At 37.9% G+C, this 17,941-nt stretch overlaps 2 protein-coding genes across 9 annotated transcripts in view; one reads left to right on the top strand and one right to left on the bottom strand.

Moving 5' to 3' along the window:
* DCTD (dCMP deaminase) overlaps positions 1-17,941 on the top strand; it is a 204,675-nt gene that overhangs the window by 88,115 nt on the left and 98,619 nt on the right. The window lies entirely within an intron of this gene.
* WWC2 (WW and C2 domain containing 2) overlaps positions 1-17,941 on the bottom strand; it is a 94,556-nt gene that overhangs the window by 39,530 nt on the left and 37,085 nt on the right. For both annotated transcript variants that reach the window (XM_074541352.1, XM_074541353.1), the window contains 3 exons: positions 8,279-8,482; positions 7,209-7,285; positions 2,550-2,629 (listed from right to left, as the gene is read on the bottom strand). In XM_074541352.1, the coding sequence (XP_074397453.1) occupies positions 2,550-2,629; positions 7,209-7,285; positions 8,279-8,482 (361 nt within the window). The remainder of the gene's footprint in view (positions 1-2,549; positions 2,630-7,208; positions 7,286-8,278; positions 8,483-17,941) is intronic.

Raw genomic sequence — 17,941 nt, 5'->3', positions numbered from 1 at the left:
GAAATCTCCATTCAAATACAATTTAATCCTTGGCAAAAATGTCAGGGAGCACAGAGTTATTGCTGACAATACTGTCAAAATTCCCATTCCCACTATAACTCTCCGCAGCATAAAGCAGCTTTTGGATACACCTTTCATACTAGTAACTGTTTGTGCTCCTTACAGAAGCAGAATTTATTTCAAGTAGTCTCCTTCCACCCAAACCCACAATGGGACACAGGCAGACAGGCTGGCTTCTTGGTACTAATCAGCCTTTCTGAGCAGAAACATAACCAGCACCATTCTTGTCTCAGCTTCCCTCTAGTTCACTCTAATCCTGGGCATTAACTGTCTGGAACAGCTGTTCTGCTCAGCCAGTCACTAGGCTCTCTTTATTCACAAAATCTCTGGATAATTAATACCATATGTCATAGATTGGACAATTCCTGAACTTAAATTCCTGAACTACCAATGATTTTAGAAACTGAAACCTGAAAGTAATAAAAGGCTATCCTAAACTTAGAGATAAAAAGATGATTCATTTTAGTATTTCCATATTTCCTTCAAGAACTACAGTTTGTAAACACATTTCTCTGGTCTCTAGTTTAACAGAGTATTTCATAGCGTCATGAAAATGACTGCAGCTGTGCTTCAAAAATTAAAACCAACCAACAGCCATCTTGATAAAAATCAAGCATTTACTAGAGAATAAATTCTTGTATAATACAATTGGTTTTCTGTTTTTTATCATCATCCATCATCTTTGCTGGAAGTTAACAGCCTTGTCAGTGAGGAGTGAACAAACCAGAAGTGATCATGAGCATCCCCAGCAAGAACAGCAACGTGCACACAACACCTGTAACTGTATTCTATTTTTCTTAAAGTTTTAGCCACAAAAATATCCAAGTTCTAAAGTAGTCTGTAAAGCTGTAAGCATGTCTGTTCTCCTTTCCTACATTCCAATTTTTGAGAAAACTAAACTGCATTCGTGTAAGGAAATTACCTCTGTGACTTGGCAATCATTCCTATTCAAGGACATATTTATTTTAGCTTGAAAGTTCCTCGAACTCTTTTATAGGCAGGCACTTACTGTCTGACAACTCTCAATTTTTGGTAACTTACCAGGTTGCTAAGTTCAAACAGATACAGGATACACCAACAATTGGGATCATGAATGAACGGTTGGGTAATACACCACATGCTGTCTAGTAATATGACATGCCACATTCAAATTGCTACTGCTTTATTCTGTATATAATTAAGATAGACAAGAAGGATCTCTGATATATAAGATATTCCATCATCCTGTTTTAAATTAATGGGATTAGTACTGTTTGAAAGTGGCTGACTGAATTTTAAAAACAAACGTCCATTGTGTTTCTGTGGAATGCTGTTGACAGTTTCTGAAACATGCTTTGGATTCCTATCAAAATGGCTTGTGAGCAAGCTGCTTTAAAACAATTCTTCATTGTTCAATTAATATAATAAAACCAGCATGATTGGCTAACCTTTAATCCTGGGACAGCAGCATGAGTTTTTATTACCTTAAGCTTTAGAATCAATATGTCTTTCTTCTTAAAATTTTACTACAAATGAGATCTGATTCATGGTTAAATTCAATCAACTATCCTTGCTGGTGTGTATATATTTAAGTAACAGACAAATCTTACATTTCTGTTTTAGTCAAAATGAAGGAGGATAGAGACTTAACTGGCATCTTCCTAATGTGCTGAGGATTGCTTCTGCTACTGGAACCAGTGTACTAAGGGCAAGCAGCTCAGCATTTTACTGTGGAAATGTATCCTTAATGTATGGGTACAACGTGGAAAACAGCTAGCATAAATAAATTCCTCTTCACTTTACTCAAGAAAACACGCTTGTTAGCAAGGTTTCCTGTGCAGCAAGTTCTTTATGGTGACAGTTCCAGTAATATTTAATATTTTAGGGCCTAATGTTGTAAGGCAGGAGCAGCAGGGAGTTCTTAGACTGAAAAAATTAATTCCCTAGTAATCTAACTGGTTAAATACCCAGAAAGCTCACCCAGTTCAGCATCAGCCCTTTGGACACCAGGCATCCCAGCAACTGGAACAAAGAAAGGCAGGTCTCTAATCCTCAAATTGTGACTAATTTCCAGCCCTGCAGAATTGTGTACCATTTGTACCTCCAAGAGCAGCACCTTTCTCTTTCTTTTGAGCTCATAGGTGGGGAAAGAGGAAAGAAAGACCTAAGTATATTTTCAAAAATTAAAAAAAAAAAAATTAAATCTGACACAGAAAGCAGCTAATTTTGTCCTTGGGTCCCCTGACCACTGCCCTTTTTTCTGCGTCTTTGTAACATAAGCTACCCTATATAAAAAAAAAAAAAAAAAAAAGAGGGGAGACAAATTTCTTATGTTAGCACTTGCACAAAAGGGCTGCCATTTCCACAGATTTCCCATTTCCAAACAGAGATATTAGATTTTCCTTTTTCTCCACAATAATTCTCTCAGATAAAACAGATTCAATTCAATGCCAAAGAAAAGAAACCCGGTGACTGAATTAAGTCAGTTTCTACTACTTTCATTTACTCACTGTTGCAGTGTTTCAAAGCCCTGCTCCTTGTACAGCAGCTCTTGCTTCATCTGAGAGAGTTCTCTCTTCAGCTTCTTAACCTTGTGTGTTAAATCAAAGCAAGAGTTAGAAAATTCCTCTTGTTAAACGATGTAACACATGGCTTTAAACAATTAAAGTATGCACTACATCAGATGAGAGAAGAAGAGTAAATTGCTCTACTGACACACATTAAAAAAAAGGATCTTATCTCTTCCTGATGTCTATGGGCAACATGCTTTAGTATTAAAGGGACACAAGCAGATTAAATCACATTCCTTATTTGTATTGATACCACACTGTGTTATTAAACCTGAGAGAACTTTAACAAGTAATTTACTTCTGACTTGTTAAGCATGCATTCCAACTGTCCTACGGGGACAAGCCTGTTTACTTTTAGTTTTATTATATTTTCACTTTATAATTCCTGGAAGCTGTTCAGTCATTTGCACTGTAAAAGACAAAACTGACTCTTTTTTTCCCTAGGAACCATCCATTCTTTTAAAGCTTTACAGACACTGGATCCCTAAATATATAATTCACACTTATTTAATCCAAAGACAACAATCACTAAAGAATGAGAATCACAAATATAGGTGTCTATTTAATAAAAATGTCTCGGGAAAAATATTCCCTACTCTCCTTAAATCTGCATGGTCAATTGCTTCTTAACCTTAATACTGCTATTTGAGATGTCAGCCGAAATATTTATGAATCAAGATTAAATTTAAAAATCCTCCATATTATTTTCAATGTCTTATTTCCCAAATGTATGAAACAAAGTTTTAGGAACCACCTAAAAATGAATGTACTTAAACACAAATTAATTATCAACACGCCCATAGAGGCAAATGCCTACTTCAAGTGTGGAGTCCAAGATTTTGGCATTTATACACCTACAGCTGGCTCGTTTATTAGAAAGCCAGATATTGTTAGGCTTTCTAATTTTCCAGTCATTAAGGTGAAAAAAGGAAAAGCTAAAAGTCCACTTCTGTCATCTACCTCTGTAACATTCTTGCTTGTTTTTATAAGCTACTCAGATGTTCAACTCTTGAAAAATGTATTATACTAATACCATGAACTTAGACCACTTTAACTGAAATTAATTTCAAAATATGTCTCCAAGACATTTTGTATCCATATCCCTTTGGACTTCGTACTTGCTGATATTCTTCAAATAAAAATAATTTAAAAGAATTAAAAATAAAAGTATGATTCCCAGTATGCCAGGTAACTGAACGTGCTCAGCATCAGCAGCTTCTGCAGTTCAACAAGAGACTTAAAATGCTTTACATTTCTAAAATAACTAGTGATTTACTCAGTCTTTGCAGGGGGTTGTGAATGATACTTAGACATTCCAGCTTGCAGTTTCTGGCTAATGTATTTTCTGTGACAGAAATAAAATGCTTTTAATCTCCATTTTCTTCAAAGCGAAATCTGTTCTCTGGATGAGGGGTTATGTTCAGGCTTTTGGAAACTATCCTACTATCATCACTAGTTGCTTTACTTGACAGAAAACTGTTTTTATTTTGACCATACTGAATAGTTAGCATGACAAATAGACAATTTCTTCAATATACATTCAGTGCTGCTCGGCTCTTTTCTCCTTGACTAGTATGAAAACTCCAAGAATAATTTCTCAAGTGTTCTGATCAAGGTTAAGGAAAATGAACAGATATCACCTCTGTGTTCCAGCTAAAGTGATGTGTAAAATATGAATCAAGTCTGAATTTTTCTGAAAAATACAGAATAGCTAAACCTTTCCCTTTCAAAATCAGAAACATGTATTTATATTAATAACAGAAGGCACACTTGATTTCAACTCAGAGGATTGCATCTCTCATAAACTCTTACATTTTTCCTCAAGATCATCTTCTGAGTGTCCTCTGCTGTACTTCATCATCGTTTCATTATCAGGAAATGTGAGTTGGGTGCATTATCCTAGAAGGATGTGACCTACATTGTAATATAGCCTATGTTTACTGCATCAGCCCTGCATTAAACTATTCTTAGGCTCCTTGTCTTCTCCTTCAAAACTTTCATGTAGTTCCTGCTTTTTCACAACTCTTCACTTGTTCTAACATTCACCCTCTTCCTATTGCTTCTGCACATCATCCTCAGTCACCTGACAGATCTCTCTTTCCTACTCCTAACCACATCATCAAGCAGGCTCCTGTGCTAATCCCTTTCCATTCCCAGCACTCAAGTCCTATAGGAACAACATGGCCACCTTCCCCAGCCCCTTCACCCCTTGTTATTTTATAAAGGTGCATTTCCTACTCACTTGCTGCATGTGCATAAAACTTACTGCGATGACATATGCTTTGTGCTGTTTGAGTTATCTTGCTGATTGCTAATTAAGACCCCAAATGGTCCCACTCAAGAAGTCTACTGCAGGATGTGATCCCTCAGTCTTAGTCTGGTGAGAAAAATATTTCTTCTCCTTCTTATTTCATTTAACAGGTGTCTGATTTCTGTTATATTCTCTCCATGACCTATTGCACAACAGGCAGTTCATGTATCCAGAAGGCTCCACACATGTCTATTACACACAAGGAAAAGGCCAAAGGCCAATTCAGAACTTCCTCCAATGCTGTTTCCCCCTCCAGCCACCATTAACCTAATGATCCCAGTAAGCCTCAGATACTGTCAGGCAAAGAAATAGGTTTAGTACAACTGATCTAACAAAGTGCAAAATCTAAGTAGCTGGCTGGCAGCTTACTAATGACTTTGTTTCTCATTAAGTCCATGCATGCATATACTGCAAAATGCCCAAAGCTGGCATATTAGCAAGCATCTTCCAACATTCAGATAAGGGTAAACTGTGGTAACAGCCATACCTCTCTTGCCATCTTCCATGACAACCACTTTCCAGCCCTAGCATCACAGGGTTCCACTTTTTCTTATCTCAATTTTCATATCCAGTGGCTTTGGATGACCACCCACTTTATGCTGATACAGATACTCTCGGACTGCACCCTTCTAAACTCTGCAGACGAGATTCAGGTCACCTATTTTAGGCACATATGCAGGACTATGCAATGCCAATAAATCAGGAACCGGCAGGGTATTAGGCTCCTTGACTCCAAGAAACAGTGAAGAGAGGAAAGCACTTCCAAAAAGTGATAAACATATCTGACTCTCACCTTGGTTAGCAATTTGTAGATCTGCAGTCAATGCTACGGGGACAAAGTGAGCACGGGACCATGCCTGAATTTTGCCCTCTTGACAAGTAGATGACTATACTTTTGTCACATTTAGTTCTTCAACCACACTGTCCATTTCCTAAATATACTGGTGCTTGCCTTGTCAAAGGAAACATCTGTTACTGCTCCACTCATTTTAGAAAGAAGCTATTGCCTTGTTTCTTCTTTCTTGTTCATGATAAGGTCCTTACTGCCTTTGATTCCCCCTACTAAGCTTACAAAATTTTGCTTTCCGCCTCCAGCATTTGAATAAGTTCCCTTACTGATCACCATCCCTTTGCCTTAATGGATAAGGGACTACAAATTAAAATTGGTAAGGATAAACAGGTGTAGTCAGGAGGGCAACATCCAGACATGAGTTTTAGAGAGCACTCCATCACACATCATTTCTACTAGGTTTTAAAAGTTTAATGAGCACAGTTCCTTTCAGACATAAATTGTTTAGATTCCTAATCACAACTCTTAGTGCAGGTGAAGGAGGGAATGTTACTCTCTGTGGCTTCTATGAGTGCTGCTCTGTGCACAAACCAGGACAGGGCAAAGGAAGAGCTGAGTAAATGCTGTCATTTGTGCTGCTTCTGTACTTCAGCCCACATGGAAGAACTGGAGTCTGTACTTCAGCCCACATGGAAGAACTGTGCTGTCCTGATCCAGGACATGTGCTGTGAGGTGCTATCTTTTTAACATGCAGACTTTGATGTATTTGTTTTTCATTACTAACTACAGAAAGTTTAGGCTATCCATAAAACATTATATGCCACAGCTGAAATAAATGAAATCCCCATAGATATTTTAAATGCCTTGCACACCATTTCTTCCCTATTAAAGATAAATTCACTAGGGACTAACCTGTGAATGAAAGTTCTTTCTGTGGATTTGTTACTGACTGCACTGAACACAGCTGACCAAAGCATGGATTTGTGTTCATTAACAATTTCAAAATCTAAACACAGACTTTCATCCTTGATCTGAACTGCTCCATTTTGACATAACAGAGGGGTTTTGCACCATTATTGAAAAGTATTTTTCAAACCAACAGAAACTTCTGAGGCAGTGCAAGCAGCTAATGATGCATTTCTCACAGAAGAAAGATTTTGTAAAAACAGTCATCTAGCTGCAGCTCACCTTAGCCTACTCTTTCCTATTTTTACTCTTCCTTTAGAAAACAAAGTCATACAATTGAAAATAATTATCATATTTATTTAAACCTACATCTAATTAGATTATCTGTCAAAGTTTCCCAAGAAAGTGTTATCTGACAGTACCAGAGACAGCTTTAAAAATTAATTTTAAACTTCTGAATGGTATTTAATTAGAATATTAGGAGGATTCAGTACCAGGGTACAAGACACATCTGCTGGTTCAAGCTATGCTTATTCTATAATCATAAACTTGGCAGACAGAATCCAAATGAACATGAATTAAGGACTCTCACCCTTAATCTTGTAGTGGAGATTTCAGCTTTCAGAATGTCAGGGTCATACTTTGTGCTTGATGAAGAGCCTGAAAACACTTTTTTTAAAAAATAAAAAAGACAAATATTTAAGTACTTTTAGATCACTAATTAGTCCCTTCCTTGATGAATCCACATTGATCAAAACCCTACAATGTGCTCAAAAACATATAATGCTTTAAAAGTTAGCCTTTTATAGAGCAGTCATCATTGCAGCATGGCAATAACTATTGAATAATCAAAATTTCCCCCTTTTCCCTCCACCACTATATGGTATCTCTCCTCCTTTACTTATCCCAGGATCCTTAAGTAGAACTCATTCTCCCTGACATCCTATTTCTTGGTGCCTGTTCCCACTCTTCTAGCTGAGCCACCTTGCAATCACTTTCTTCCTAAAAGTTGTGATTTCTAAGGAGATCTCAGGAAAGCAGAAGATTTATTCAGAAGTCTCAGAGATCTGGCACTCAGTTCTCCCACAGATGTACCTGCTCCTTTCATACACTACTGCTAACAGAGGTGTTTGGCCAATAACAGGCCTCTGATATTGCTTTTCCAGATGTTGATTCCCTGCCCAGGACAACAGCCTGTATCTATACTCCACTGGGTCACAGCACACAGGCCACAAAATTACTGTCTGCTCTTCCTATAAATAATCAACACACTCCCTTCTTGGTCTATTGCAGCCACCTGTCAACACTGAAGGGCCATTTCATCAGGCAGCCAAGAAGACAAGAGATCCTCCTCACCTTGAACATAGATTTGGCAACATTTTGTCTCAACAAACTGCAGGACAAAATACATTTCAGAGCCAACTGCTCTAAACCATGGCTCAAAGGAATTCAATTGTATCAGAGAGAAGAGGATTCATTCTCTTCAGCAGAATATATTTATCTTAAATAAATTAATAAATAAATAATGTAGGGATGCTCACTCTAAAAAGGCCAGAGTACAAGGCACTCCTAGCAAAACTTGAAAACTTATCCTAAAGTGAAACAGGATCCCCTGGAAGGCAGAGATCAAAGGAGTTACATTGTATTCTCTCCTGTACTTACAGCTTGTACGAGAGCTTGATTTTTCTTTGTAGGCACCATTCAGCCGAACATACTCATCCAGTGCAAGTGCCAGTCTCTGCTCCTTCACCTGGTACAGCTCCCTCTGGGTACTGAGAGCATCCTGGGCTATTGTCAGGTAATCTTTTAACATCCTCTCTTGTTCTTGCCGCCATTGTTTCCTGGGATCTTCTATTTGTGTTGTTTCTTTAAAAAAGAAAAATAAGTTATTTAAAGAGACCTCTGCTGAAACCCATTGACAACTAAAATTGCTTCTTTGCCTGTAACTCACAGCTAGAGCAGTCTAAACCACAGTTTGCCTTTGGTTACTAAGCAGATGCTTCACTTCCTCTGCCACCACAGTGTGTGTAAGAAACAGAATTCAAGGGATCAGTTGCAAAATTAGAAATTAGAGTAAAACAGGCAAATGCTTCTGCAGACCATTTCCATGTTGTCAACCTTGAATTAGCAACATCCTAAAACTCAAAAAGAAAATATCTTTTGCATCAGAGTATTTGGAAATAATAGGAATGACAAATTCTTTCAATGACATCTTAATGCATTTCTGAACAAAAACTAAAAGCAATCTCAGCTCTTACATTTTTTCAACTCCCTTCCTCCCTGCTTCATTATTTTTTACAGCCATATGTTATTCACGTTTTTAGTGGTTATCTCTCTCCTTTTACTCTATGAAAACAATTTTATCTTTCCCCCTGTAACTGAACTAATAGATCATTAACTCTCCAGCTCACCTCACCTAACTCTATCCCTGTGCCTGCTAGACATCTGATCCAACACACAACTGTCTTTTATGGCAACAGACAGACAGGGCTGCCCTCAGAGGGCACTTCCTGTCTCTCAGAGACAGGTGTCCAAGATATGTGGGACCAAATTGCTTTTTTGAGGTGCCTCCTCCTGTTCACTGACTATTCAGGTAATAAAAATGAGTAGGCTGGAATTTACAGGCCTTTAATTTACAAAGGGCGTCAGGTAACATTTTCAGTCCAGCAGCCACACACAACACAGACTTGCATAGGATACACAGACAAGAGGATCAGACATAACAGAGATGTGACATAAGACAATCTAACTGAAGAATTTTATTTCTAATGCAAACATACAAAGAAGACTATATATGGTTGAATGCTCAAACTTCTTAATATTTCCTTAGGTCAGCACTTTTTCAAGCTGTACGATGAATATTCTTCCTTTAAAACTGTACTAAGAACAAAAATATTCTCATAAGACATAGCCATGAAAAGTTTGAAACCTAAATGCAAATGTGCACCACTCTTCCTAAGTTACATACTCTAAATCTGCATAGATCTACAGAGATAAAAAATAACATTCAGTACCAAAATATTTAAGTGCAAAGTATTCACTTCAGAATTTTTCTGCAAAAGCAGGAGGTACATTTATTCTCTGGGTTAGATTTCTGTCACTTTAGTCTTCTGAATTGCTTTACTGTGGGAATCAATGCAGGGGGGGAAAATGGGAACAAGTGGCTGAAGATGTGGAGAGAAAAAAGAACTGCAGTCGAACCAATGTGATTGCTCTAAACTGTAGCTGAAGTGCACTCTTGGGAGAAGGCACTCTTTCAACTCCATGTAAGAAAACATATTTTGTAACAGCAAAAGCTGATAAGGACAGGATCTGGTTAATAACAATTTCTAATAGTGACTAACTACCAGTTTTCAAAAGCATTTTCTCTTGTTAATATCACAATAACAGAAAGACATACAAAGAAAAAGCAGCATCCCATAAAACAAACCCTGTAGAATCCTAAACTGACAATCTCTATGGAACTACTGATGCATTTAAAAACAATTAAATACTTAGACACCCTCCCTCACCATTTACAAATATGACATTTCTACTTGGGAAAGGCATTTCTTGGATGTGCACAGTGAATGCATACAGAGAATAACCCACATAAACCCAAGCGTGGTGCATAAAAGATTAAAGCAGAAAGGCTTTATACACAGTTGGTTTTCCAATAACCCCAACAGGAACACTCTCAAAAAAAACCTAACTATAGCTACAGACACACATACACCTACATCTGTGTTTATAGCCACCTGCTCTTTTACACAAAGATATTGGGCACACAAAGAAGCAAATCAATACCTTTTCTCTCCTAAATGGTCAACACATGTTCCTATCTGTGCCCACTTATTGTTGTTGTGCTTTAACACGCTGCACATTCACAGTTATTTACACAAGATAAGAAGTGCTGGTTTCCAGAGTTGTCCTTTTTTATGAAGCAGGTTGAAGAGCATGAAGCAGAATTCTCATGGGTCAATGATCAAATAGGATAAATGCAGTTATGGTGGTTTTTTAGATGAATGTAATGATGTGATTGTGTTTTAAGAGTGCAACCAGCAGACACCAAATAATCTTACAAGATTGGAAGGTCTCATCTTCGAGCATGTTGTAGGTAATTGCTTTGTAGGTTTTAAGTGAGGATTGCTCAACATGCAGCCCAAAGACCAAATGTAGCCTGCAGAGTTCTAAAATGTGGCCTACAGATGCCCTGTCCTTGTGACTGCAAGAGAAGGACAAAGCTGATCAACAGCAGATTATTTTCTACTGCTGACAAATACAATCAAACATTTCCTTTTTGCACCTCCAAGCTGCAAGTACAAAACAATATTATGATTATATGAGCTAGTATCTTTTATACTGATAGTCATAAATGAGTTAAAGGTGACCCTGCATTAAAAAAAAACAAACTGCACACTAACTTCAGCATCCATCAACATTTGGGCATTTGCATGTGTAGGTACATTGGCTGGTCAAATTACTCTCAGTCAATTCTAACTGCATGTATTTATTCTGGAACAAATGCTCTGCTGTGAAAATACATTACCATGGAAAAAACAAAGCAGTATGGAATGATTATCCTAGAATTGCTACTCAACTTTTACCAGAGAAGACTCTGTAGAATTTTACTCTGCACTTTTCTTAAATAGCATGAAGTAGAAAACCCAAAAATGCACACCTCTTGTCTGGCAAGGTGTACATATATATATGTAAAAACTTGTGCCTGTATAACAGCACCATACATTTGTTATCTATACTTTTCAGTTATCTCTATTTTCATCAGTAGGCTTACTCCATAGAGGAAAAAAAACCAAAGACAGAACTATGGATGATATTTCTGTTTCTGTAGCACTACATTTTGAAATGTAGCACTGAAAAGTATGTTCATTTGAGCATATATACCTTCCAAGAGCCAATATTTTTTTTTAAGCAGCACTCTTTCAAAAACAAATATTTATACTTCTCAGACTAAAGCCTCAGAAACGATAAGGATTTTTTTCCGTGGACAAGAATTTTTCAAGCACCTGCTGCTAAGGTCAAACTTGTACACACAAGAATATTATTGGGATAGTTACATGCAAGTAATTGATGGAAAAGTTTTCTGAACGTTTGAAAATTAGTTGTGAAGCCTTTCATGCTTAAACCAGAGTGGGATTTAAACCGCAAGGAACATCCAAACTTTTTCCTCTCCTTATTATTCAACAGCTAATGTAAAGTAAAGTAGGGAGATCTCATTTCTTTTCTAAGGCATATAAATGTTCCCACTGGGGACTGCAACAGGATGCCCTATAACCCTGTCTGCAGCAGATTGCCAGCTGGGCAGATGGGGAGGTGTTATTTCTGCTCCTCAGGTGAGGAGTAAGCATTGGTAATGAACACTAGACAGAGCTCTAGAGCTGCATCTGAAAATGTTCTAGAAAATGCAAACTGGACTTCAATAATCAACAGTGGAAAATGAACATACCACCTCCTCTTGGCAGGGCCTCTCTAACATTTACTGCATAAACTTAGGTATGAACTAAAGGAATCTACTTCAACAAATACACTTCATCAGGCTCTATGAAGATACAGCTTAGATTAAAAACCAATTGTGTATATCAACTTCCTCTATCCAATCACAATGCAAAAATTATGATGCATAGTAACAGAATGAAGAGGATGGCAGTGTGTGTAATACTCAGGCTACTTATTCCTAATTTGACCTGGATGTAGCATCAAGTAAGCAAAGGTTCTTGCAAAGCAAAATTATTCAATTCTATTAAGATAGTTTAATTTAAAACAAATTAATTAAGCTTGAAACAAATTACTGCAAGTGCATAGCTAATAAATTTATTTTAAAACCCCAATAAAGAAGCAGTTTATTTCCTCCTATTTTTACAGATCTGAGTGACTACCCACACTGGGGGAAATTCTGTGCTCTCACCCAGGGGAGCCACACAAATGGCAGGATGGCATGCTCCACCCAAGGACATTCCTGTCAATGAAATGATCACAGCCCTGTAACGTAGAAGAGGAAGCTGTGCTGGCTTTAATCACACTGCTATTCATGAAATACACTCTTCCTGGCTCACTGCCAGCAAAGTTTGATACACTTAAACTCAGGAAAAAAAATAAATCTGGCCAGAACAATAATTCAAAATCAAAATGTCAGGGCTGACTTTATGTCTTGGAAGTTTTGATTGTTCTTTTGGCAAGAGCATGCTTCAAGGGCAGCAGTGTTATGCATGTCTTTGTAATTATACATAGGATATATATTATACATTGGATACAGGTGAGAGTCAGGCATGCCAAATTTTTTAAAATTAGGTTTTTTCACATGTTATGTTCCTGTCTGCTGGGAGGAAGTTCTGCCAAATTTTTACAGTCTACTTCAACAGAAGCAAACTATTACTTTATCAGCAGTAGATCTTATTTCCCTAAAATAAATGGAATTACAATCCCTCTAGAAAATCCCACTGGGAAAGGAATGGCTCCCTGACACCCCACTGCTGGACATAAGAGAATTGGACATTTTACTACAGGATTAACAATATGTGGAAGCAATAGTTTTCCAACAACTCCCCTTGCCAAACAAAATAATAGCATCCACTGGCTCTAGAACAGCCCACATGTAAGTTGTGTTCAGTCAGAGACAGTTGCATTCAGGCAACACAGTTAGAGAACAATGCTTTCAAGAGGTCCCTCTAAAAAAACAAGCCAGATATGCTAGATTGCTCCTTGAGGAGGACACATACACACCAAAAGGAGAAAAAACAATTACATACTTTTCTTTCTGAAGAGAGAAGTCTGTTTAACATATGCCCACATTATTTCAGTTTGTAACTGTTGCGGAATCACCATCTCAGAGGAGAGGCTGTCCCAAGGGAAATTAGCTGACCTGGCAAGAAATGAGGACCAGAGACTCAAGATCTGTAAGGATGAGAACTTTTAGGTGAGCTGTGACATGGTCCAGTGAGCCAGTGCAAAGTAGGAAGAACAATCCAGCTGGGGAAAGATCTTTTTTTCTGGCAACAGTAACCTACTTACAGATCTAGTAATCCATTGCATTCTTAAGTGTGGATCTGCTCATCAATACTGCATACCTTCTCCCTCATATACTAACTTACAGCAATATTCCCAAACCTAGAAACTTGGACTGCCAGACAGGAAGCAGTGGCTGAGCCCTGAAAAGGGTAGCTGTGACTGCTGCAGAACTACTGCTCTGTGTCATGGTTGAGCTCAATACTCTGTGTCAAGGTGGCAATTTCTCTGCCTGAAACAATAAGTGATGAAAAGATAACTCCACTACACTGGAGTTATCTGACATCTCTGGTTATCTTGCATAATAATTACAGGATTACCCCTTCCAGCCAAACAAACCCCACCTTCAAGGGAGTTGAAGACCTCAAACCCCTAAACCCAACAGCTGACTACATTCAGGATCCCTCACCACTGGAACTGCTCCTGAGCCTAGCTGCTGAAGAAAGTGTACAAGCTAAATACAGATTTATTTTTCAACAGTCCTCAATACCTCTGCTTTGGCAGGATTACATCCTATTCCATGGAGATGGTTTGAGAACGAGATACCTTCAAAGCATCCTGCTGCATGCTGAGGGCAAGCTTTTGGTTAAGGGCTGCAGGCAAACCAAACTAGGGCCAGGCACAGCAAAGGAGAATCAAGATTTTAATGGTAACTTGCACAAAAATGTCTCAAGATGGCACAACAAAACCAAGAACAACCCTCTGACAATAATATCAGAAGAGGAAAAATGTTGTTAGATACCAGTTACCACAGGATAGTACAAGTAAGCTAAGTGGTGGTTGATGAAAGCAATTTTATCAACAGCATTACACAATCACTATGGATATGTTTATTCTACAAGTATATCCCACATTACTAGATACACAGACTGGCTTTCAATCCTCCAGTACTTCTGCTAGTTTCAGGGAGAATAACCAAGTGTTACTAGACTGTCTTAAGAAACGTACTTTATTGTTTACATGGTAAATGCTTTCTGAATTTTTTTTCCTTCTTCCTTTCTTTTCTCCCTGTTTTTTAAAATACTTGCAATTCAAACTCAAACAACAATAAAAGCAATTTGTACTCAAAAATTTGTGGAAGGTTTCACAAGTAAATATTGCGTCATTTCATACTGACATTTTTGTTCAATAGGTACATAAAAATAAAGAATTGCACATTACAGAGACAGCAGTTTCAGTAAGACCAGGCAAGCAAAAAAGATGACATATTAAAAATGATCTAACACATTGCTGGATACTCAAAGAAAATCACATTCTATCACATAATTAAATGGAATATGGGTTCTAAAGAGAGACATGGATGAAAACTACATTATTTAGAGGATGTTAAAAACTGACCTCTCTACAGCTTGTTTCCTACCATCAAACTTTCATACAAAAAGTGACCCCTCTCTTCCAGACACTTTCTTCACTTTTCCATTAAATAATTTTGTGCTTGAATTTGGGCAATGAGATAAAATGAGAACTTTTTCCAGCTATACTCTCCAAGTATGAACAGATTTCCAAAAAAGATTAAGTCAAATATTTTTACTATTAGTTTCTTCCAGATATGGGACAGAATATGCTTCTATGTTTGAGAGTGAAATGCAGTAGTAACTGAGGATTTTGTTCTACAATATCAAGCAAGCAGGTAATGTTCTGCTGCTAAGGCTAGCAGAACAAAGACATAAGAAAAAGATGCAAGTATGATCTTTACATAAATGTAAAGATCATACTTGCAGGTAAAATCATGTTTTATCCAGAGCCTTCTCTACTTGAGCCCTCCTTCTGTAGCCAGATTACTCTAATCCATTCCTACAGCCAGAATACAGAGAAAATACCTACAAAAAACATTTGGGGTAACACATATTTGCACTTGGGTTTCTGCCGTGTACATTTGCTGACAGCAAAGACTCCTCACAATTGATTGCATGCCACCACTTGCTTAGAAGATGGCAGTAGGTCATGGGAACAAACCGGGCACATTTGTGATCATTCTGCATTTGACTCCCTCAAGCTATTGGTAATTACAGACTCCTGGTGGGATTTTAGGATTCTTCCTTTTCTGAAAATCAATCCAGCCTACTTTCATAGATGCAGATGTACCAGACTCCCAGGCTGGAGCAGTCTGTCCACAAAAGTCCCTGTCTTAGATAAACCAGTTGCACAAGCATAAACTAGCATGAAAACCTTTAAGATTACAACAAGAAATAGAACTCTTATAGTTAAAACATTGTGCTGCAAATGTGAAACAGTGTAAATAGCTAGCCTTTTCTCTCTTTTTTTTTTTTTTTTTAGCATCACTGACTCAATTTTTTCCTTTTCTTTGTGGATGAAACAGTGACAGAAGGATGTTGCTGGGAAAGATACATTCATGCTTCCAAAAGGGACAGTTGAAATTAAGTAGGGAGAGCTGCAGAAGCAGAGAAGGTAGTTGTCCAACTCCATTTTGAAGAAAAGTGCTGGGTAGAGTTCAGGGACAAGAATCATCATATTAAATACAGACTGGCAAAAAGAAAGTGATGTGATGGTCTGAAACTGTACAGGGCTAGGAAAAACTACTCTTTCCTATTATTATCTTTTAAATGCCGTCACTAATTGCCATTCTGCCACCCTTGCCACTAAACATTACTAACAGCAGAGTATTTGTTTTATGAGTTAACTAGATTAATGCAATGAAGAAAACAACCATTTGCCCTGTTATTCCTGAGACTTATCTGGCAGATAAGAATTGAAAGTAAGTGGGGTAAGTTATTTAGGAACAAATAGGGTGCTGAAGGCAAGGCAGAACTTGTCACAGTATGGGATCCTCTCAGACCACGCACGTCAAACCAGAAGTTTCCTTTTCTTTCTGCCATTACCTCACAACTGTTCATCTAAACATACCATAGACTGATCCAGATCAGAAAACCTGAGCAGCTGGGGCAAGGGACAGGAAGTGGAAAACAACTCAAACCTCAGGAAACAGAGGCCTTCCCTGCTGTCCATGTTTACTGCATATCCTCATGCGGACACAGTGTGGGGACAGGACCTGGATCAAGCAATGGCTGCTACTTCAGCTGCCACCACGACCTGAGAAGTGCACCTGGAAGTCACAGCCTCAGAGTTAAAACTGTTTTCTGGCACAGAACAGATGAAAATTCCAGGGTGTAATTTCAAAATGCCTTTAACCATTGCTACTGTGAAAAGTATCTATCCTCCATCTCTTCCACCTGACTGTTCATTCATATCCCCAGGTCACCTTCCTTTTCTTGCTTGCATAAATAGAGGTGTGGAAAGGAGAACAAATAGCAACTTTTTTTACTCCCCCATACCAGATTAGTTTCAACTTGAATCAGCTCCCTGATCTGATTCACTGTCTGGCCATGCAAATGCTCATGGCAGTATAAGCAAAAACACTGCAGAGACAGAACAAAAGGCCAGATGTAGCAACAGAGCAGGAACAATACTTTCACAGATTATATCAACTTAAAGGTGTTTGCAAATCCAAGCCCTAAGAACATAAATGTTTACATCTCAGACACTTAATGCTTGAAATGGAAAACCCCACAGAAGAATTGGAAAAAGATTGAAAGTGATGACTTCACCTGCAGATACATGAAATAAAGTGGAGTAATATGTTATATATTATTTTTAGTATGGCCTTGAATTCCTAACCATGTTGTTTAGCAAAATTAGTAAATGTTAGCAAATTAGCTGAAGTAGATGAACACATGAGAACGGGTATGCAATAATGACTACAGGAGTCAACAGCATAAGTCATAAAATCTCCGGGCTCTCTCAAACCACCGTAATCAGGATCTTGTGCAAAACAAACTCCTCAGGCCCTGCCCACCAAATAATATCCTTTCAGTCATCCTCTAACAAAGGGTGCTACTGAAGCACAGGGTAAGCATTTAAGTTCTTACAGTATTAGCTACCCAGATCATATGCATGCTCTGCCTTGCCAGATGGCCTGTAATCTGGTCTCCCTTGAAGCTGAAAGCATCGCATTAAAACTCCTAATTGGGGTAATATATTCATAAAGTAATGACCTCAGTCAGTGCTTCTCAAAGTGGGTTACATCATCCAAAGGGATCATGAGAAAGCTCTAAGGCTATTGAAAAACCCAAACTATATTTGGGGGCAAAAAAAAAATTAAATATAGAAAATATAGAAAATGTGAGAATAAAATAAAACTAAATTATCCTTAAACATATTGACCCCAAAATAATCTGAGGGATTGTTCTACATTTGCAGACTGCTCACAGACAACTCTTAACCCTCTGCAGAAGAGAAGAGGAGGCTTTTCTCAGGTTTATGTGAGAGAAGGGAAGGAAAAAGATCAAGACAAATAATTGCACA

This window comes from Zonotrichia albicollis, chromosome 5, assembly GCF_047830755.1.
Source record: "Zonotrichia albicollis isolate bZonAlb1 chromosome 5, bZonAlb1.hap1, whole genome shotgun sequence".
Taxonomy (NCBI): domain Eukaryota; kingdom Metazoa; phylum Chordata; class Aves; order Passeriformes; family Passerellidae; genus Zonotrichia; species Zonotrichia albicollis.
This window is presented reverse-complemented; position numbering and strand designations above follow the sequence as displayed.